The 23,250-nt window shown below is 36.0% G+C and overlaps 1 protein-coding gene across 1 annotated transcript in view; it reads right to left on the minus strand.

Moving 5' to 3' along the window:
- CACNA2D3 (calcium voltage-gated channel auxiliary subunit alpha2delta 3) overlaps positions 1 to 23,250 on the minus strand; it is a 198,962-nt gene that overhangs the window by 103,847 nt on the left and 71,865 nt on the right. Inside the window, exons 4-6 of the mRNA XM_017832359.1 lie at positions 14,539 to 14,556; positions 4,321 to 4,392; positions 3,489 to 3,569 (exon numbers count right to left, since the gene is read on the minus strand). Coding sequence (XP_017687848.1) covers positions 3,489 to 3,569; positions 4,321 to 4,392; positions 14,539 to 14,556 — 171 coding nt within the window. The remainder of the gene's footprint in view (positions 1 to 3,488; positions 3,570 to 4,320; positions 4,393 to 14,538; positions 14,557 to 23,250) is intronic.

Below are 23,250 nucleotides of genomic sequence, written 5' to 3' on the forward strand. Positions count from 1 at the left end.
TCCAGTTCATCTGCAGCCACAGAAAGCATATTTCTACTAAAGAAACTCCTCTAACTTTACATATTTGTACTAAATGGAACTGGAGATTATTTGAGGGCAATGAAACACTTTATAAGGTCTAGCAGTATAGGTAATCAAATTTAGCACTGTACTTACTTAAATAACAATACTAGTCTTTTTAACAATATGCCTATTACACAGTTGATTGCATCCACTGAATGCAATAAATATACCTTCAAATCATTCATGTGGTCATTCAAACACCCCTTCTTACCATAAACTTGCTGTTAATGTAGACTCTTTCTGCACTTTCACTAGGTAACTTTTGCCATGCAGAGCACATCTCACTATCCTTTCTCACCTGTTTTTTTTTTAATTCTGAAGTAACATAATACAACATGCCATTTTTTTTAAGCAACCTAATGCACTGGGCTATTAATAACAAAAAAAAAAAACCAAAATAAAAATCAAACTCAAAATTCCAGAACTATCTTGCTTTGATGTTTACTTTAAAATTCTCACTATTAAAAACCTTTCTATTTAACTTGAGTGCATTCTTAAACGCTTTGCTGAAGTGGGTCCTTAGGAATTTGTCTAACATGAAGCAATGTGGGCAAGGCTGACAAGTCAGAATCATTTTGAAGGGGCAAAAAGGAGAGCAAGCCTAGCAGCTTCTGTAATTCTCTGGAAGTATAAACCAGAGTACGATATTGTGGCGAGGTCACAGGGAAAGCATACCAGGTTGATTTATAGTGTCTCTGTGTGAATAATTGTATATGGTCGACTCTATCTGCCATATAGAAGATTGTTTCATAAATTAGCGGTTTTCCTAAAGCAATAAACTTCAGTGAAAGTAATAGAAGGTGATATGTTCTTGGCGTCTCTTCATAAGGGGGGGATAACCAAAATAATAACAGTGGACATATTTTACCTATTATAGTATGACAAGGGAATAAGCTGTTGGCTAAATAGCAGATCTCAAGTATAATTGTCTGTGTTTCTAACTGCAGAATGACATCCAGGCAATGGAAGTCAGGTAAGGAAACAAATGTGGGTGGTATAATTCACAGGAAAAAGTACCCAGACTCCAAGGGCAGTATTTTATTGTGTTCTGGGCAATATGTGAAATTACACAGTCTCTGCACTTAAAATGCTTTGGTTTGAGAGATACTACCACTTACAGCAGCATTGCCTTTTTAAACCTTGAACTCTGTCTCTAAATTGCAGATTCAGAGACAAAAAAAATTTCTAACTGCTGTAAAATGCCACATGGAAGTCCTGTATTACTAAATTCAACCCCATCTTATTCAAGAGAAACTGCCACTGACATCTGGGGAAGTTTAGTCTAGATAACAACTGCTGAAAATAGCTTGTTGCTGTTACCCATCTTCTCTGGCATAAAATCCCCCTCATCGAAGCCGAGAGAATTCCAGGTCAGCAGAACTCTATTTCTAAGCAATCATTTTATATCCCTGTGTGAATTTTATTTCGTGTGTTGCCTCTACAGGAATGGGTCCCAGGGGTGATTATGCTCTTGCCCTTGCAGTCTTTGTTTATGGTATGTGAGACTGGAAGTTGTAACTCAAGTGATTTCACTAATCTAACTGTACTGCATGATATTGGTGCCTCCTGTAATAATCCTCACTTGCAGTACCTCCTGCAGTATAAAATGTACCTTCAAATAAAAAGTTTAATATTCAGCAAGAGGATCTCATATTGCTTTCACAGAAGCCCATTTCTTAAAAAATTTTTCCTTTTCTGAATTACTAACTCTGTTGCAATACCTGTTATTCAGGCCTCCCACTCTCTCTAGTTCTTGCATTCAGACTATGTCCAGATCTTAGAGATAACTTAGGAATAACGTCACTGTGATTTATTTTTTTCCTACCCAGTCACGAACAGCCAAGTTTTTATTTCTGCAGGTACCACAACACTGTGCTTCCTTCTCATTACAAATGAAAACTTGCTCTTCCCATAGCTCATTAGAAGGCTGCTCCAAAGATTGTTTCCATTGCTTCCAATTTTGCAAAGGGGCACATTTTGCTCCCTTCTCTTCTACCTTTTACTGATGCAGTATTTCTGCACACAAACATATAAGTTGCTGTTACCAAACTTTGTTGGTCAGTGCACTGAGATCGTTCCCTGTTGTTGATCCTGACCAGCAATGTCTCTGTCCCTGTGTTCTGATATCAGTGTGCACTCATCTGCTGCCTCTTCCCATAGTGTCCAACTTTTTTCCAGCTGCGACAGCCTTTCTGTTCTGTTTGCATAGCACCTGGCCTCGTGGGATCCAGGTCACAGGAAATTACTCCAGTACACCTTATCAACACTATTGCCACTATTTTATGCATTATTTTAATCAAATTCTCATTTCATTTAGATTTTTTAGTTACTGCATATTAATCAGAAAATAATTTGGTAATTGCTAATGTATTCAAATTAGAATTAAAATTGATATGAGGAATTTTTTTGTCCTAACTAGAATTATCTACAAACACATGTGACAATATTCAAAGGTAGTCACAAGTCAGCTTCTTCCTTCACCCTCTTAGAAATCAGTAAATGAGAGCACGGCAGCCAATTTAGAGGGAAGTATGATATACAAATTTATGCTCAGTATGCATGCATGTCAAAAAGCAGCTATTCCAATATCTGCACTCTTTAAAAAGGCTGTCTGCAGTATTATGTTACATGCTTGTTTGTCATGTAAAAAAAATCCACTAGGAATTAAGTGGAAAACATTAATTTAATTTTCACTTGTGAATAAAAGAGCACCATAGTAAAACATTTCAGACATAGAGAAGTAGTGACATACTAATGTATTGCATCGAATTTAAATGAAAAGTAATTATATCTTTGTGTTTGCCTGAAGTTTATTTTTACTGAGTTAAACACATTTCAAAAGAGATATTATAATTAATTTTTAAGAATTTTATAGTAAAGTTGTCTCTGACTTTGGAAAACTAAGTAGAGGGAAATACCTAACAAATACTGGGGAGGAGAGAAGGAACCACTTGTCTGGTTAGGAAGGAACTTGTTTAAGTTCCTACAATGTGCCACTTGCTTTAACTCCAGGAGTCACAGAATTTGGACAGGAATTACTACACACAAACAGGAAGCCTAAAGCTAGGTTAAGGATAGGTTCTCATAAAAAGTTACAGAATTTTGCAGCCTGAATTTCTGCTTATTTTGCATGGTATTCTGGCTGGATTGTGTGGTTGAATAATTTCACTGATTTTATTACAGACAATACTTAATATTACCTTCTAGAGCACATTGATCCCAAAAATGTGAAGATCAAGCCATATATTAATTTTGGTGCTAAAAACTGCATTTGAACTCAGACATTACAGAACTACAGTTCCTGAGGAAAATGAATGAAATAATGGAGCTACATCACTGCAAACAGTATCAACATATGAAATAAATTATGTTATATTTTGGGTATTATACAGAGTATAAATGATATCTCATCATTTGTGTATTACCTTGTATTTTGGAATGGTTTTTAAAAGCTCTTTAACTGGAACATCTGTGCCAACTACTCCCAGAAGAATCCCTTTAGACCTCTGAAAAGAACAATAAAATATGTACTCAGAACCACAGTAATAATAAACATTCTCACCACTTATTTCACCTCACAGCTACACTGCAGAAGTTAAGAGATTACAGACAAATTATTTAAAAAGTGGGGAACTCAGCCAATCAAGCAGTAATTTAATCAATAATATTGCTCCTTTCTACTTTATCTGCAATTCACATAGAAAAGGCATGCAAGCTTTTGAGAGCAAGTCCTTCAACAGAAAATTTTCACATGCAAAACAGGTTTTCAATTTAAAACTACTGTTAAAAATGTTGCTCCCTTCTTTCCCAATATCTCCTGCCATTTCATAAACAAAAGAGAAAGATGAAGCATTAAGGGGAAAGTACACTTAACTTTCTTTAATAATCTGTTAAATTATTAAAGATAAATAGACATAAACATAATCTAAATAAATTTAGTGTTATATCAGTGCAAAGCTGAAAATTATATAGATTATTTTCTGTAAAAAAGCAATACAGAAGTAAGAAAACCCAAAGGCCTAGTGTCATCTGAGATTTTTCTCTTAGACATAGTTTCACCATTTTACTATGGTTTCTAGAGTATAGTTATTTGGGATTATTTTTCCACATTTTTATGCTAATAAAGGGATACTAACTGCAGACAAAATAAGAAGAGAAGAAAATTTTTAGAGTTGGCTAAAATCTTATTAAGTCCCTGAAAGCAACTTCATTGCAGTCACGTCATTGTCACATGACAGTAATAGTCTGAATACTTACAGTCTCATTTTGCTTACTAAATACTGGCATGGCAACAGTTGTCATCAACACCAATCCCTGATCATCAGCAAGCTACATTTGAAAAAGAAATACTATCTCTAAGAAATACGGAACAATTACAGACATGTGATTGCATTTTTCAATTACATTTTTTTTTCATTTGAAATGAGACAAAGCAATTTCTCCAAATGACACTTACATAGTTAAAGTTGCAGTCAGTGCAGCCCAGCCCAGCCCCGGCCCCATCTGAACTGTACCAGCTCTAACCATCCCACCACCTCCACTGACAGGAAAGATGCCTCATCTTCATTCCTACTGCAGCCTCCCATGAGAGAGAAGGGGCTGAAATGTGGATTGTGGAAGCAGCATGTGCGGTAGCAAAGCAGCTGGAGGTCTGTTCTACATCTTTCCCAGTGGCAGCTCTGCCAAAATTGCCTCAGGCTGTTTTCTCGCAACAAAGAACAAGAGGTCATGAGTTGCACGCACTTTGTTCGGGTCCAGGCTGAGATCTCATCAGCCAACACAGCGGCAGAAAGGATGACAGCCAGTGAGGATCCCGGGAGCATCTCTGCTCCATCCGGTTTCAGTTCACTGGACAGAGGTGGCATGAAGCATTAGCTGATTCTGCACATCAGGTTTCAACGTATTTCTTCAATTTCGGGAGAAAAGAGATCTTCTGACCTTGGTTCCACTCAAGAGAAACATGTAGAATGCTTATCATTGGCCAAAGGAGAGTGATAGTGCTCAGACTATCTCTCTTCATGCCCTCTGGGCAGACTAAATCTCTGCCCTAAGGCACAGACTAAGTGCATGCCCAGGACAAGCACTCCTGTGTGTGCCTGTAGATCTTCACCATCTACATATGAAAGACAACTCAAGCAGGAGGCTGAGAGTTACTGTTAAACTCTTTCAGTTTCTAGGGACAGATGTTTGAAGAGGCTTATCCAACACTTAAAAATATGACACAGTTATAATGTTAAGTGGAGATTTCGTAGAACACAAAGTTTAGCCAAAAGGACACGGCCATAGAGAAGAACATCCTGAGAAATACTATAGGTGACAGTCATGCCCAACTGCAACTGTGATATTCTCCTACTACTCCTACATCAGTATCACACTTTCTGTTCTCAGGTAGAATTTCTACAGGTAGAATTTCTAATACTTTTTTTTTTTTTGCAATTTTTTTTAACTGTTTACAAGGTTTTGTTGTAACAAAGCAACAGCTATTAGCTCCCCATATTTTCAGGAAACAAGTAATTTTTAATGATAAAGATAGCTCATGAAGCATATTTCACAAGAACAAATGAGACAAATAAAATCTAGAAAATTTCTTGACTTGCAGCTCCCAATCTACTTCACCAGGATTTCAGTTTCCCAAATAAGTATAGTTGTTGAAGCAGGGCACTATTTTATGGTGAGAAGGAATGTTTGCAGACATCAGACAGGAACACAAATGGGGTTGAGTCAAGAAAGTTTACATCCAATAAGGAATCACTAGGGATATGAGATGGAACCAACTTATGATTGTGTTTCCTTTTTTTTTTTTTTGTTTTGTTTTCCTTGGTAATAAGAAGAGATATTTCCAGCCCCAATATAATACTTGATCTATTAGGGAATAATAGTAAGTTACTAAGCAAAAAAAACCGCAAAATCAAAAACTTGACAAAACATTGGGAGTTCAATGGTTGGACTTGAAACTCAAATGTTGCCAAATTACTGTAAGAATTGACTCTCCTTGGCCAGAGTAGTACAGTCAAGCACACCGACATGATTAGTATGGAGAGAAGCCTTCTGGGGTATCACAGTCAATAGTCCCAAACTCACACACACCAGGGAATGAAAAAGCATTCTGCTGATTATGGGGTGATATTTTGGAGCATTTAGAGATTTTATATGATTGCCCAGGGTTGTTCTTCTCTGACATCATGTATTTGTCAAGTATCAGAACAGTATTACTTTATGAGTCCACTCACTCTCAAGAGATCACTCGAAACAATTTAATGGATAGGATGCAGCCAAGGGACTGTCAGTAGAATTTTAGGGTATTTGAAATTCTTTAAATAGAGAAAAAAAAAAACACAGACTAGAGCTCCTTGGAAATTCTAAAAGAACAGCTCACTAACTCTCAAAACTAATTGTGGGGGCATGCAAGAGTGATTGCCCTGTAATTATGAGAGATATCTACAAGCACCAACTAGAGTTGGCTGCTGCAATCACTTCTACAGAATTGCAATTGTATAATCCAGCCTGTCTGATTTTTTGTTAGTTTGGCAGATGAACAGGTTGTTGGCCACTACCATAAGTGGAGTCAGCAAATAACTAGTTGAGTAATGACTCGAATTTGCAGTGTTTTACTGAGTCACCAACTCAAGCTGCAGCATTTGCTTCACAAAAACTGTTAGATAGTGAAGAATTATCTGCTGGGGAGGAGCTTGATTCCCTGGGCAATGACATTTTGGCAGAAATACTTTGAAACAGTAGAATGTTAGCCACTGGGTATTTCTGCTAAGACAATTAATGCTAGAGTCCATTAAAAAAATCCAAAGGAAGTCATGATCTAGGTATTTTGCATTGTTGCTTTTCAAGACTGACAATTTCTTACACGTAGCAGAGTTCTAACAGGTCATGCAAGTGTATGAAAAATTTAGTGATACAGAGGAAAAAACCTCAAACCAGTAATATATGCTCTAATCACTGATAAAGCTTCAGTTCATATTAGTTATATTCAGAGCAAACACTGATATCCTCAGGACTGGCTAGGATTTTTATTTTAATCATCATTTAATTAGAAGTTAACACAATGAAAAATGTTAACTATCACAAACAGTAAATAATGATAAAGTCTCTGAATGACTGAATGCTTTTTCTCAAAAAGAAAATGTAAACATTCGTTATGATTCCCAAACTTATCAATTGGACACCACAAAGTCATAGAAAAGAATTTTGTAAGCTTGGGGGGAAAAAAAGCACTGTAGTCAAACATTTCTTAGAGGAAATATTTTTAAGGATTTTTTTTTTTCCTACCTCATCAGTCTTCACTATCCTACTGGTCAGACTAACCCGGTGACCAGTATTGGGCTGCCTACTTCCTCAGGCAGGAAAGGAGCAGGGATGTGTCTGGGAGTCCCCAGCAGTGTGTGAGACTTGAGTGGCTTCTGCTGTCTACACCAGGGGTTTCAGCCTGAATAAATTCTCCACAGTGAGGTGAAAACAGTGTGAACACCTCTCACTACAGACCCTCCCGTGGCAGACACAGCACGCACGGGAACCTCTGAACTGAGGCAAACCACGTATGCACAAGCACAACTCCTTTGCAGTGGGGTATTTTTTCATATTCAAGTTTCTCCTCAAAAAACTGGAAAAAAAGGACTCATCTCTACACTGAATGAGCATCTTTTTTAGTACTGCCAGTCTACAATAAAGTTTTCATATTGCAGCCCCTGTTATTTCACCAGTCATTTCAGATATTATTTGATTCTCTACCTTTCTGCTGAACTGTTCATTTCTGATTTATTTCTACATTTGAGGACACTACAAATTTCATCTACTAGAAACATCAATTCACAATAACATAACTTCTTCTAGTGTTTATTAATAAATGAAAAACAACAAAACAAACCTCAATTTAATCTTCTCTAAGCTTAGCTTCCACTCATATTTTCATTTTCTTTCTTTTTTGCCCTTAGTAGGAGCTATTCCCACCTCTTTTACATCATGAGTCAAAGTAGTAGACCTCTTTTGTCAGGTGAGAGAATATTTAAGAAGATATCTGCCACCATTTACGAAGAACCATCATTACAAGAAAAATACAAGGCAACATTAGCTTCAAAATGCCAATTATTTGACAGTGTTTGACTGGATAATAAACCTACAAAAATTTCAAATTAATTAAATAAGAATTCATGGGAATTCTGATCAGTGAAATATTAAATCTGTGTGGATTCATGCACATGGGAGACTATTGAACTGCACGGTCTCTCAGACGTTTCTTATTCCTTCAAGTCTGGAAAGATACCCTCAAATAAACAAAAGTAGTTTAATTATTATTATTCCTATGGCTCTCTAAACTATGGAATTACCATGGTAGAGTAAAAATACATGTACTTCAGTGCTTGAGGGCGGTCAACTTGAAGTTGGAATGAATTATGCTATGGAATATTCATTTCTCAAATTTTCATCTAATAGCACTGCAAAAAAAATAAGTTCTTGTAGCTTGTCCAACTTGCACGAGTATGTTTTGTCTCAGAATTGCTACTTTGGATCACACTGGCAAGAGAAAGTAAAACTAGACCCCCAAAGAAAAACACAGATTTCAGCTAGATCCTAGGATTTGGTAAGTTATCACTACATTCATCATCTAAAATGATGAATGAAAGAAACAGCACCAGTGATCTGCCACAGGAAGTTGCTCTATTGGAAAAATGCAGTGGTAACAGTTTTAGGTAGAAAACTGTACAAGGGCCACGGACACTCAGTTTGATAAAATGCTGAGCAAACAATAACAAACCTTTAAAAAAAAAATCTCAAGAATGAGGAAAAACGCATTCCCAGGCTAAATGTCTCTTGGGTGTTTAGAATAAAGAAACAACTTACTCTCTGAGAAAGTCACAGACCTGTAATGCCTAGCAGTAATAGTTTCATAATTGGAGAAAAATTCCTTCTGGAAGGAGATTTAACTTCTACATCTTTTAATTCTTCTGCTGTAGAGGGTTACCCTCCCCTCAGACCAACCCCAAACAGATTTTCAGCAACAACAAATAAAGAAGATGCTCTTAGAGTGAGCCCCTTAAAGTTTAGCCTCCCATCCAGCACTAGCATCCATTCCAGGATAAAGACTAAGGCAGGCTCTGGAATTACTCCAGAAATGCATATACAGGAAAGAATATCCATTTCCTTAGGTGTTTCCTTTACAGAAAGAGGAATTTGAAATGCATCCCTGAAACATTTTCCTAAGGGGTGTATAGGCAAGAACACTTACAGGAGGTTGTCCAGAGTTTCTGACACAGAGTCAGTAGCATCCATATCCATCACTGCTAATACCTTGTTATTCCTATTTACATATATCATGCAATTATTATAATGAAGCCCATGACCTTTTTTTAGACTCCTGACCTTTGTTTTAAGTCATTATGCAATACTGTCTCACTTTTGTTGACTAAGAAATGGTGGTTTTATATGTGTTAAAAATACACAAATCCTAATTTTTACTTATGAATAAAAAAAAATAAAAACAACCCCCCCACCACCAAAGTAAACAATAAACAAATTGGTTTAAATAAAAGGCAGATTTGATGGGGCAATTCTACTTTTTATTGCTGATTTTAGAAGTATAATCACAGAAAGGAAATAAATTTTGAGATCTAAACCTCATATATTTTCTAGTATCATTCAGAGTTTAGACTTTGTGTTTTAGACAACCACAGTTTGTGTCAGGGTTTCTAAAATTTTTCATCAAATATCACCGGATGAAATAAATATTCATCCAAGAAAATATGAGATCTGAAGCTTAAAAAAATACTTTTAATTTGGATTTATTATGTCTATGATATATATTAAAAAATCTTAGCAGGACTGCTCTGTAGTGCTAATTTTATGCAGTTTTCATTTCCCAATTTAAACAATGCTTAGCAAAACAAAGTAAGACAATTTTTTTATGCAAATTTTTCCCTCACTTGACATATTCTTCATTTTTGCACTCATATGGGATTGCAATAACTGTAGTGCATTTCCACAGAACAGGGTATCTGTTGCAGCAAACAGTGTCATGTAAAGTCAGATTAATCTCCCACCAATTCTGATTCATGGAAACTATCAAATAACCACAGCAATGCCCAGATTTTCTCATAGAATAATCTCTAGGCCAATAATATTCTTTTGAATTCTAATCTCCCTGGATCTACAGTGTTCCTAGTTGATTTTTCAGCATCTCACAACAGGAGCTCTGTTTAATCAAATCACCAACAGGCTGAAATGCAGAAAAGACCCCATGGCCATTATACCTGGAGGACTTAAAATTAGAGCTAATATTCTGAATCAAAGAATTAAGCAGGGTTAATGGAGGCACCTGAACTGTCTGGGGAGGGTTGTGCAACTATAATGACACAGGAACCTTTGGTCTGTAGGTTTGGAAGAAAGCAGGGTTTGAGGAACATCAGTAAGGAAAGAGGACAAAGTGAAGATCTTCTGGCACAGGCTGCACAGCCTTGTGAAAAGAAAGAATTGAAAAGTAGGGGGGAAACACTGCTACATTCAGAGGGGCTGAAAGTGGGGTGAAACTGTGGGAATACTGCAAACCCTCTGACGAGGCACCAGTGCTGACTGTGGTGGCCACGACGCTGCTGCTGAACCTTCACCCAGGGCAGGCAGCAGTTCCTCGGGATGTATTTGAACTATGGGCTTCATGCCAAAGCTTTTGGTTTTTTCTTCACTACTTTGTTATAACCCTGCCACCTTCCCAACCCCCCCACCTTCTTCCTTTCCCCGCTCTGCATAAACTTGCTTCACAAGGTGTTGTCTTCCTCTGTGACTACTGTACTTTTATGTGCTGATTAGAGACAAGAGGCAGGCTGGAAGTAGCAGAGAATTGGAATTTGTGTATTATTCATTAATTTAACGGTGTTTTATACAGACTAAAGGAATAAGGGGTAACTATTATTTTGGCACAGATTTAAATTATGGCCTGAGACAATACAGGAACCTGTGTGGGTGTATTAAGTTAAAGAGTCATTTCCAGGTTTAGCACACAGAAATGAAACGCCAAGAAAAACTCTCATATTGCAAAATAGTTACTTAGAGTTCATAAACTGCTGACTCAAAAACGTTATGAAAAGTCAGCTTGCTTGTTGAGGAATGTTAGAGAGAAGTTTGGAAACTAAATTTAAGATTGTAATTAACATGTAAAGTGAAAATTTTAACATGGTTTTCTAAATGGATCACTATATACAGTATGAAACTGAGAGACAATAGCACCTCATCAGCAGGAAACAGATGCAAAGGAATGCTAAACCAAACTGTTTATGATTATTTTGTACTTCATTAGATTCAACTTAACTACTATCATTTTATAAAAATGCTAAAATCACTAGTCATGCACTTCAACGAAATAGCAGTTTTGCAAATTTTCTATTTTCTATTCCCAGTGACAGTTAATTCAACTCTTCAAAGTATAAGGTAAACGATGCAGGAAATGATAAATGATGCTCCCAAATAGCTGAGAGATGATAGCATCAAGACAAAAGGAGGGCACAGCACTACTTACAGAAGTTAAGGGATAACACAGAAAGAGAGAAGAAAGCTGTCAGGAACTTTTTGGCAACAAATTTCATCAAAACATTTCTATATGGAGGAAATATGATTTCATTCAAGAGATAATAATTTTAAAAAAATCCTAAATGTTCCCAAACACCACCACTTGTTTCTGATTTGTGTGCCTAATTTATTCACTTCTACCTCTTCACTCAAGCAAAGTAGAACAAAACATCACAGCAGGAGTAGAGCAACAGCTTTTGACTCCTGCTGTGTTTGCTCAAGAAAGCAAGTAAAGCTTTCCTACTAGGAAACAAAACACCTCTTTTAACTATTAAGGAAGAATAGCTTTTCCCCTTTGATGAATACAAAAAGCTGTTTTCCCTAAGCATTTCAAAGATAAAGGTCATTTTGGAAACCAAATCTGAAAATTGATACATTTGAGTTATTAGTTTATTTTACTGCTATTTTCACAGCCCTGTGGGATGGTTACCTAAAAACATGCAGAAAAGCAACATAGAGGACAAGTAAAATTCAAATGAATTTGTTTCATTTGTCTGGTAGTGGTTCTTTCTTTCAGATACATTAACTCTTCCTAGATATATTTTGTTCTGAGAGCTGCATAACCACAGTAAATCAGCATCTCTATTGCCTGAAATTATGGTGAGGGGTTTTTTGTTGGCTTTCGTTTTGGTTCTGTATTATTTCTTATTTTAAGTGTAGGATATATCACAAAGATCTTTTCAAGACAAATATCATGGTACAACAGATATATCCACCTTAAACTCCTCATTCTGAATTTGCAACGGTTTGACTTGGAGCAGAGAGCATAACAGTCACAGTTTTAATTGTTATTTAACTGCTGGTTGAGAGCCTACAGGTCTTCAAAATCAATAGCTAATCACCACAGAACATTGACTAAACACTGAAAAGACTGTAGCCAAAGTCTTTCACACATAAGACATAACACATTTCATCAAGATGATGAACTATTTATAATGGATATAAAATAGTAAAGGTAAACTTGAAATGCCACATTTTTCTTTCAGATCACTCAAAGATTAAAGTGAACATGTTTAGAGAGACATGACTGTTTGAAATGTTTATAGAGAAAACATTTGCAGGATGATACAGAGATTCCAACAAAAATACAGTACAAGTTCAGACACCATATGGCAAAACACGTACACCAGTGACTAAGTCATTCATAAAGGCATGCATCAGCTGTGCTGCTTCCCTTCACCTTGCAGAGAGCAAGAGATTCTCTAATTTTGTTCATAAGCTGTCAGGCCATGCTTATAAAAAGGAATATTTCTTGCCTGAAGTTATCAAAAGCCCTTGGGAATTACGTGTGTCTGTCCTCCCTCCCCGTCCCATTCCTTCCTTCCCACCCCTCTCCTCTTTCTCTGCACTAAAGCAGTACACAGTCAATTAGAACAATTCACCAGTTATGAAGGCATCTACACAATATGTGGCTTTAGCTCTGCATTAGTTTGCTCAAGGAATAAGTACTCCAAATTCCAGCATTTTTGACCTTCTATGAAAACTGTGTGCTTTTTCACTACCCTTGAACTTTAGTAATTTGTACCAAAATATTATTTAATAGCTCAGAATTGAGGACAGCAGAATAGGTAATACAGTATAACATGACACAATCTGGTAAACAGCCTGACTGGTTGTATCATTCTGAACCAGCACATTATAGCCTCACTCTCTCTTCTTTCTGCAAACTAAGAGAAGCATTTGGCACAAACATTTAGACAAGCAGGTGAATATGAGAAAGCCAAAGTTAGCCAGTCTAGCAACTCTTTGAGTCCTTCTACTTTTCCTGGAAGCTGTAAACAAAATATTTCTTTAAACCATCTATTTCCAGAAGAAAAAAAAAAAAGCAACATTTTTTGGTACCATGTTCTGCAACTATCAAAACAAGAACAAACTACAGACACAGCCCAGTGTCACAAAATAGCACATTAGCTGCAGATTTGTAATAGAATTTTCTGAGCTCCATGAACAAGAAAATTTCGAATATACATAGCATCATAAAAATAAAAGCTCCCATATCATATTTCTTGCTTTTTAAACTAAAAAGTTAGTTAATCATGAGTTAAGTTCTGATTTCCATGGAGGCCCTCACATTCTTTGAAAGCTATTCATTGAAGATCACTTCACCTATAGCTTTCATTAACTACTGAACTTTTGTCATAATTTATCAATGATGTTTATCTGATTAATTGCTGTGTCTCCTTATTAAAGGTACGTTACCAAGAACAATAAGAATGACTTGGACAAGTAAGTATTGCAATTTCCCAGCATATTCCATTCCTTTTTTCATTTTAATATTTTTTACCAACACCACAAAACATCATCTACATTTTCTAGTTTCTGGAAGCTTTAATTATATTTGTGAAATACATAAGGATGATGCAACAGGCATCAAGCAATCCTTCAACTTTGCCACAATCACTGATGTGCAGTGGTGGCTCTGCTATCATACCATATCGATGCAGAAGTGGTTGAAAGGCAAGAGCACGAAAACTATGCAACCTATTAGAGAAGTCAAATGTTGAATGTGTTCAGAGGTGTGCTGATAGATACAGTGGGGATCAGTGAAAGGGTACCAGCTATACCACGGGTTCTGCAGGGACAAAATGATCCAGAGATGTTTCACATGGAGTAATGGGGTGGGTTTATATTTTGTAATCCTTACTATTATTTCAAATTGTTGATAAAATAGCCTCCCTGTTGTTTCAAAGTTATAGGCTACTAGATGCCTATCATGTTAAAATAGCTCATACATTTGAGGAGCTGCTCTCAGCAGGTTCCTCAGCTGGGCTGGATGGGAGCTCCCTTCCTGCAGCCCAGTCCAGAGTGAACTGTTTCACTGATCACTGCTGTACCACACTCACACCACCATGGTAACATGAAGGACTGGTGACTGCTTTGAATGACTAAGATTGGATTAAAATATTTTACCTTTTGAGCCTGAGGGAGCTGGAAAACAACAAAACAGAACAAGCAATCATTATATACTAAATTAATTTGAACAGCTACTTTAGCTGTTGTATTAATAAAATCATAAGCATAATATAAAACAAAGTATAGAGGAAAGAAACTAGAGGAACCAGGTTTACACTGCCAATTGATTTAACTTATTGAGGGCTTTTTAATTGAGTTTATGAGTTGACAGCTTCTCTACTAGGTATCACAAAAGCACCATGCAATTTGTTAAATATCACAACACTAAGAGAGGGATTGTTTTCTCATCAGATATGGTATCACACGTGAACTGTGAAGTAGTTCCATCTTCCTGCACACAAATATAATTCAATATAAAGATAGCTTTAGTTTTAAATGACATGGACATCAAGAGCAGATTATCATATTAAAGTAGAAGGCTATATTCTCCATAACAGAGGAAAGAAAAACAAAATGGTAAGAAAAAGTTAGTAACTGCTTATGTAAACATGTTATAATACATGCATAATATTCAATACATTATGCATAGAACAATACATTTCTGTGCTGTAAAGACAAGTATGATTATATGTCCATATATGCAAATAAAAGATAAGTGTTTATGCATATATGCATATTTATATCACACAGATGTTCTTAGACAAGATTGTTCTTAGACAACCCTGACTGTATGCACAGTATTTACTGTAAGCAACAACTCACATAGAAAGGCAGGGAGAGCAGGCAGGAGACTCCATTACACATAAAATACCTTGGTTATCAAGAGTTGAAGGATGGGTTCTGTTTTCACTTTAGAAAAAAGAAAACCCATTGCAGGGGAGGAAGTCAGAAAACCAAAGTATTATAGGCCCAATACAGTTTTCCCTTTTTCTGAATTCTTCTCTTCCTACTGCATACTTGTAGAGAAATGCACCATACACAGCAACTTAGCCTTGTGCTAAATCCACCCTCTCAGAAAATTTGTTTTTCTCATACAAATTGTTCTCTACAAGCATCAGTTGAACACAGAAACAGGCAGGTGAATCGATGCCAAATGCAAAAAAGACCTTCAAGATCTCTAGTGAGCTTCTGACTGACCTTTTGTCCTTGCTCTGAATTAAACAGAAAAAAACCCAACTTCCACAGGGTCCTCTGCTAAAAGCAGATATCCACATCAGAACACATCACAAAAGGGAACTGTCACATGATCTCTAATCCACAAACGCTGGGAGCAACCAGCCACAATTTCTCTGTTTTCACAATATAAAATGTAACAAAATTTATGGCAGGGACAATTGCTGCAAGTAAAATTCTGTCATCCTAAAACTTCAGCGATCCAATAGCAAAATACAAAACCATGATCACATTAAAGTATAACCTCTATGTGTTTCTTTAAAAGCCTGGGGTTTTTAATAATTGATCACATTGAACCATATATGAGGGTTGCTGCAGAAAGTACAGATATCTCTGAACTGTAAATACATGATCTAAATCCTGAATAACAGGTTAGAGCACTTTAAAGCCTTTCTTTAAAGTTTAACTACTTACTAGTTTTTTACTTGGTTAACTACTTCGACTCTGAGAAGTGGAAGTTTCTTCTTTTTTACATTCAGACAAAAGAAGAATGTTGCAACATGATTTTTTTTTAATTTGCTATTTCAGCAATGAAACCGGTTTGTTCTATAACACTTTTTTGTGGGGGTTTTGGTTTTGTGGGTGTTTTTTTGTTAATGCCATCTTCTTCTTAAATACATGGAAAAATTACAAGCATCTTTTCCTTGGCATCTGAGATAAAGACAGGTGCAGTGAAGAATGATGTCCAAACTCCCAATTTGGGAATAAATCCTGAAGAACTCCATGATTTCCCCAAGCCCACTACACATATCAAACTCAAATGTTTTCATAAGGAGCTAATTTGTATGCCATCTTCCACCAAAGAGTATGTCAAGTGCAGTCAAGGCAGCCAATGCAGCACATACAATGTTAGGTACAGAAGTATCATGGCAGAAACTCTTATTTGAAGATAACATTCAAACTAAATTGGAAAGCTGATGGTCCCAGACAGAGGAGAGAGGTTCAAAGAAAGGGGTGTAGGGGCTTTGTGGTGTGTGGACAAAAGAATTAAAAACCTGAACAAACAAAAAAGCCAAAACACAAATGCATGCACACACACAAGGCTCTATTGGGACCTCAAATTTATGTTAAATTCTTATACAAATATTAATTACTCTTCGATGTAATTTTTACTACTTCTTTTCAGAACTTGAGTTTACTCCTATTTAAGCACATCCTTTCAGATAAATACAATTTGATCAAGTTTGGCCATGTGAGGGAGTTACAGTCAGATGGAATGCAAGTGAGGATTTCCTATTAATAATTACCACAAACACTAGATGCTACACACTTTTGCATATGAAAACATCCCTATTGCTTTTACTCAGATTATTTTCAAGAGCACATTGATAAGCATTTACAAATTAGAGATCTGTATTATCTATTGCTGAATTTATATAACCTCTTATAAAATCAAGAATACTTCCTTGTTCTGAAATATTAGTAGTCACAACCTTGATTAAGAATAATAAGGCCAGCACACAAGATCTACATTCCATCATGCTTTTTCCTGGGCTTGAAACTTTTCACCTAAGCTTCAAAATCCAGGTTCACAGTCTTTTCCTTAAAAAAAAAAAAACCAAAAAACCTGTCTGTTCAAGTCAGATAAATCTTCATTCCACTGCTGATTTGAAACTTGGCTGTTACAAGATCCTATATGTCAGCAATTCACTTTAATAATTGCTACAAATTCCTTTGAAATAAACTGTGGAGGTTTGTCTGACATTATCCCTTCTGGGAGGCCATAGGAAACAAATAATTTTCCTAACAATAATAGTAATAGTCCTCTGGTCTGACCCTTTATTGGACAGTCTAAAAACTGCCTGTCTCTGTGTAAAACCCAGTGGGTACCTCTGATTCCTGTGGTTTGCTTTACACACTGCTAAGAGGCAGTTTTGCAATAAACTGTGTGATCTTTCCCTGGCCCTGAAGCACTGCAGGTCTTTCTATTCTACTTATACCCATGATAAATTCTGCCCTTTCAGTGGTTTTATTCAGCTCCAACCATAACAAAGCACCTCCTGTTCCTATTTGTTTTCTAGTAGTGTCTCTTCCTCCCCCTGGTGACTGTCTCTAAGGAATACACATGATGGGGCATAGATGCAGGGAGGAAGCCTGGTCATTTGCTGTCTCACATTTTCTTATTCTCTTTTGGATTTTAAAACATTTTACTCCTCAGAAACTGCAAGCCCCCTGAGGTTCACAATATGCTTGATGCCAGTAAGACATGTTGAGAATTCCACTTCCAAATTCAGGTCAACTTGGGGTCCTGTCACACAATGTAACACAGAATAAACAACTGCAGGAGGTTTTTCAATACCATCGTTGCACACAGAGTCATGCTGTCCACATTTGCAAATAATCTAGTATTGTTTCCAGCTCTTCATGGAAATGTGTTTGGTATTATCAGAAAAAGAACAATCACAGTCACTTCTAACATGGTAAAACAACCCTAGACAGGCAAAGGGATCCAACAGCAAGGATTTTGCACTATTGTTTGGATCAGATACTTTGAGGACAATATGAGTGCAGCACACAATACCACAGAGAGATCTGAAATACTGTCTTAGAAGCAGGAGGTGTATGTTATAGGACCAGCAGTTCTGATAAATGCCTCGTAAAAGTCTGTCTCCTTTCACCCTTAACAAAATAAGTTCATCAAGACTCATTTTGTGTTTTAGTGATAATTCCAAAAGAAAAAGCCATACACTTTTAAAATCTTTTATAGCTGTTTCAACAATTTGTTCAAAACACTATGTATGTCCTAGATTTCCAACCATGTCTAAAAGTCTTAAAGGAAAACATATTAGATTTATAGAGCTACTCTTCTGTTGGATCATAATTCAACCTTATGTTTTTTTGAAGAATAGCAAAAACCAAATCTTTTGGAAGACTAAACTACACTCAACAGTTTCTTATTATATCAGAAAATCGTCTTCTATTACTAAAGAAATAAAAATAGCATATATCATCTTGAAATTTACTTTCAATTTTCTATTTTTCCAATAATTGCACGAAGTTATCATTATAAAAAAATATATTATTGCAATGTACTTATGTTAAAGCATTGAAAAATAAAAAAGTAACTCTTATTTTACATTCACTGACCTAGTTTCAACAGACCTATTCTCCTGCCAAGCTTTTAAATGTCACCAGTCACAGAAAAATGCTGACAGCCCTATGGACTTGATTGTTTCATAATCAGATACGATAAAAATCAATAGGAATTAACCACAAACATGTCAGTAAATAATCAACAAGTCTGAATATGGTTTTGATAGTACAGCCATTTCTGTAAATACTTTCGGAGCTGCACTAAATTTAACCTCAAGTCATCGCTGCATTTACGATGTTTGCAATGTTCAGACTCATCCTGTTCATGTCACATATTGACTCCGAATTTGGCACTGGATGTATGGCTTAGAACTTTTACTTTTTAAAAATACACTTTCAGGATATGAAGTGCTGTGGCAAATGCAGAAAGGCAAAGCACTTCATACATTACCAGGCAGGTTTCCCCAGCTCTTCCCATAAAAGGCAAAAAAACTTGGGAGAGAATAGAAAGAATATTCACACTCTTAGTTTTTAACAGTAAATGTAAACTTTCTGCTTTAAAATTTGCTTGCTTAGTTGCTATAAGATACAGCATTTAAATATTATGGTTTTGGTGATTTTTCTTTTACAATCTATGCACTTATTCCCCCCTTTCTAGAACCATCTACTACAGGCATCACAGATGATTACACGCACACACAGACGAAGAAATAAAATTCAGCCTCCTACTGGGATATTCCTGATGTTAAGGTTTCAGTATAAATATTAAAAGTATGACATTAACCTGCACCTCACTGGGCTGACATCTCTAAGGAAAATGCACTTGAATTTTCAAGGGATTTAACAGCAAATCCTTCTTTGTTCACGTAATTGTTTTACTCAGCTATCACATTTTTCAGAAACTACAGCATTTTAGTCAAGGATAGACTGTGCACTGCATGCAAAGTACGCCCATCAGAGGAAATCTAAATGTTGCTATGGAGAAGAGAGTCATAAAATATAAATGAAAACTACAATTCTAGTTCTGTCTTTAAAAAGGATTCCAAAAAATAACAGAGAAGAAAGAAGTTAGCTCTTGTGAAATATGAAAACACAAGAGGTGCAAAGGTATCAGGTTGAGCATACGAAAGAATTACATGTACTTAACATCTTTTTAACAAAATGGCTCCACCTTTTGAACATTTTACAGATTTTCTAAAATAAATTTACTGCTTATTAATATAAATGACTAAACAATTTCTAATGCACTGTCTAACAATCTTGTTTTTAAAATGAGAAACATCAACACACAAAAAAATCTAAATGTGCTCAGCTTTTCAAACAGTTAGCTAAGTCATATCTGTCTGCATCTGCTCTCTGACTTTGTGTGGAAACTTTCAACATACTTGTGGACATCACACTTTGTGAGATGTAAAACAGCATCAAATTATATGGTGAGGTTCTTTCTCCTTAATACTTTTGTACCACCTCTAGAGGACAGATAGTGGCATTTTAATTATTACTAATGCTAATTATTTCTAAATGAGATGTTTAGAAAGGCTGTTAGAAGGACGATAGATAATAGCATGAGAATCCTACCCAGAGAAATAGTTCTACTGAATGAAAAATAACTGCTTTGGAGTAAAAAAAGAGCTGGAAAGAAAAAAGAATCACACTTGTATTTCAATGAAAAAAACCTAAGCAAGGCCTTTATACTGTAAAGATTTTTTCTGAATTACCAGGAGAGGAAAGGAAGGAAGAAAAGGAAGGAAAAAAAGAATCAACCTCAGAAGATAGGTACATATATACACATTCGTTTATTCATCTATTCTCACATAAATGCCCTTTCACACTTGGAAAAAGAGCAAGTTCTTTGACTGTCCTTCTAGGAAAAGAAAAATCATTTCTTAATCATAAATCCTCTTAGGATCTAAACCCACATCCTCTTTCTCCCACAATACAATCCATACTGGCCTCAAAGCCAAACCAAACAAGATCCTCATGCAGTACCTCTTAGATCAATGAGAATCCTGCAATGAGTTTAGTGGGGTTTTGATCTTGCATTATATTAAATCTTGCTCTACATATCAATGTAAGGCCAACATCTAAAGACAACCCCTTTCTGAGGATGGATGAAAGTGCATTTGATCTAATGAACATGTAAAGCAAGCCAGAATGTCTTCTAAAAATTAGATTTACTAACTGTGTTTGTGATTTCTAGCATTACTGTGATTGTACTGAATGGAATTGTACTTCTAAAACAGTTTTAATCATCCAACATGGTCTAAAATGGGAACTGCTGTAAGAGCATGTATAGTTGAATTATCCCAAATTACCCTTTTCTCCATCTTTTTTTCACAGAGTGCCATTTTTTTATGTGCATCCACAGTGCTGCTCTGCCAGAAGCACCAGGGGGTGTATCAAGGCTCCTCTTCCATTCCCTAATTCTCTGTCCCTCTCCCTTACTGTCACAAACTATCTGTGCATTTTAGGGGTACAACTTAGAAACCCCAGAGTCATTTCTCCCTTGCTGTAGCTCGCAACCTCACGGGAGTGAAGGAATCAACCACGATGAAAGGTTTTTAGGACCTGAAAAATTTGTGTTAGGCACAATTCAACCAGAAATTCAGTTTAACCTTGTGGATCTTGCTTTTAGTATGGACGAAGAACCTTTTGCTGCCATTTACTCTATGATATGTAAACAGCACCATTTAAGATCAGAGCAGTTTGGACTGTGACAACAGAACATGAAATGAAGAAACAGACAGTGAGTTATTTGATGTCCAGCAGTTCCCTGGAGAAGCAAACATTTTCTCATTTGCAGGGGACACTATTTACAGGTATGAAGGAAAAAATGACCCATTATAAAGTTTATGTATAATTTTGTATCAAGAATACAGGGTTAATAATAAAAATATTCATAAAAAAACCTGCTCTGACATCAGTGGGCTGGCAGAACTTATTTACAATATTTAATTCCATATGAATTTGCTTTCCATTATTTTCATTTAAGCTTCTTTTTATGTCAGCTATTGATCTTTTTACTTTATGATGAAATCAATGAACTTCTATTTGAAAAGAGAAAGCTTTGGCTAATACCAGGACAAAGCAAGGCACCTGCAAAACTACTGTGAAATGTTTAAAACTTAAACAAAGGGAGAAGATAGGAAATAATTAATTGGCTTCAGATGACTGAAGTTCAATATACAAGAACAAGACTAGAAGAGTCAGGCATAGGGAAGAACTTATCAGTGAGAAACTCATCAATAAGACTGTACATACAATAAAGGTAATCTATCTGCTTTTGATAACTAGAGGACTAAATTGATCATGTAAGAACAAGAATCTGTGATGCAAAAGATTCTAGAAATATCAAAGCAAAGAAAAATGGGACTGAGTTTAGGGGAGGGGAGGTTGCAATTAATGGGACTTACTCTTTTGCTTAATTGTTTAGAAACAAGTAATTCCAAAAACATTTAGAAATCACGTAGCTGATTCTAGAAGTTTGATGCAAAGACTGGAACCAGTACAGGACTCTAAGTGCTGGAACCAATTATCTTTTAGAATTAAAATATTGAACATTTTTATAGAGGGAATGATCTGCTTACTTGCCTAACAAATACATCACTATATTTTATATTTTTTTCCCATTTAGCACTTCTGAATGAGCAAAACTCTTGGAGAGATTTCGTATTTAGCTAGTACAAAACACCTTGAAGGTAATGTAGTAACCAATGGCCCAGAACTGCTCTGTATGGAGCAGTTTGCTGGAGGGCATAATGAGATAGATACCATACGCTCATGAGATTATTTGAGCTGATAAACAACAGCAAATGCATTTTAAAGGAAGAAAGAATGAACAAAATCTTAGGACAATTTCATTTGCTGAGAGGAAGAAATCCACGGATATGATAATAGAGCAAGGGCACTAGAAAGCAGCAGGAAAGGCAGCTTATGCACAACAAGTAAACTAAAAGCTTCAAAGCTTTCAGAAAGCTTCATTCTGTTTCTCAGATAATCACCTTTTCTCTTGTTTATCCATTTGCCTTTGAAAGGGCAAAACACTGCTGGGTCCGTCTTGGCACATTGCAAAAGTTCAGATGAAGCAGAAAGAAAAAGAAGGAACAAATTTTGTGCAAAAACACTGCACAAAAATACTGCATTAAGCACAGGAGTTGAGCTCAGATAGACATGTTAAAGTGCTGCTTTACTTTGTGAGGGAAGGAGGCATAACCCTTGAAACCAGGAACAAATCTCCATAAAAATTGTGTTCAGGCTCTGTATAAAAATTTGAGAATCAAATGCCCAATGTGTATTTTGGAAATAAATTAACAATATGCTAAAATACTACACTCTAGTAGCAAGGTGACCACCACCAAACTAGGAACATGTGGTTTCAGGTTCACATACATAAAGAAAGCAACTGATTTGATTAGCTAATAGAGATGGACCAGATCAGAAAGCAGGTTTAAGTCTCTAGCTCTTGGAAGCATTATTTTTAAACTACATGATAAAACAAAGTATTTCAAAAATATCTTAGAAAACACTCCATTTAATATTGTGAAATCTCTTAGTTGGATAAAC

The sequence above is a fragment of the Lepidothrix coronata genome, unplaced genomic scaffold, assembly GCF_001604755.1.
Source record: "Lepidothrix coronata isolate B3197 unplaced genomic scaffold, Lepidothrix_coronata-1.0 Scaffold202, whole genome shotgun sequence".
Lineage (NCBI taxonomy): Eukaryota > Metazoa > Chordata > Aves > Passeriformes > Pipridae > Lepidothrix > Lepidothrix coronata.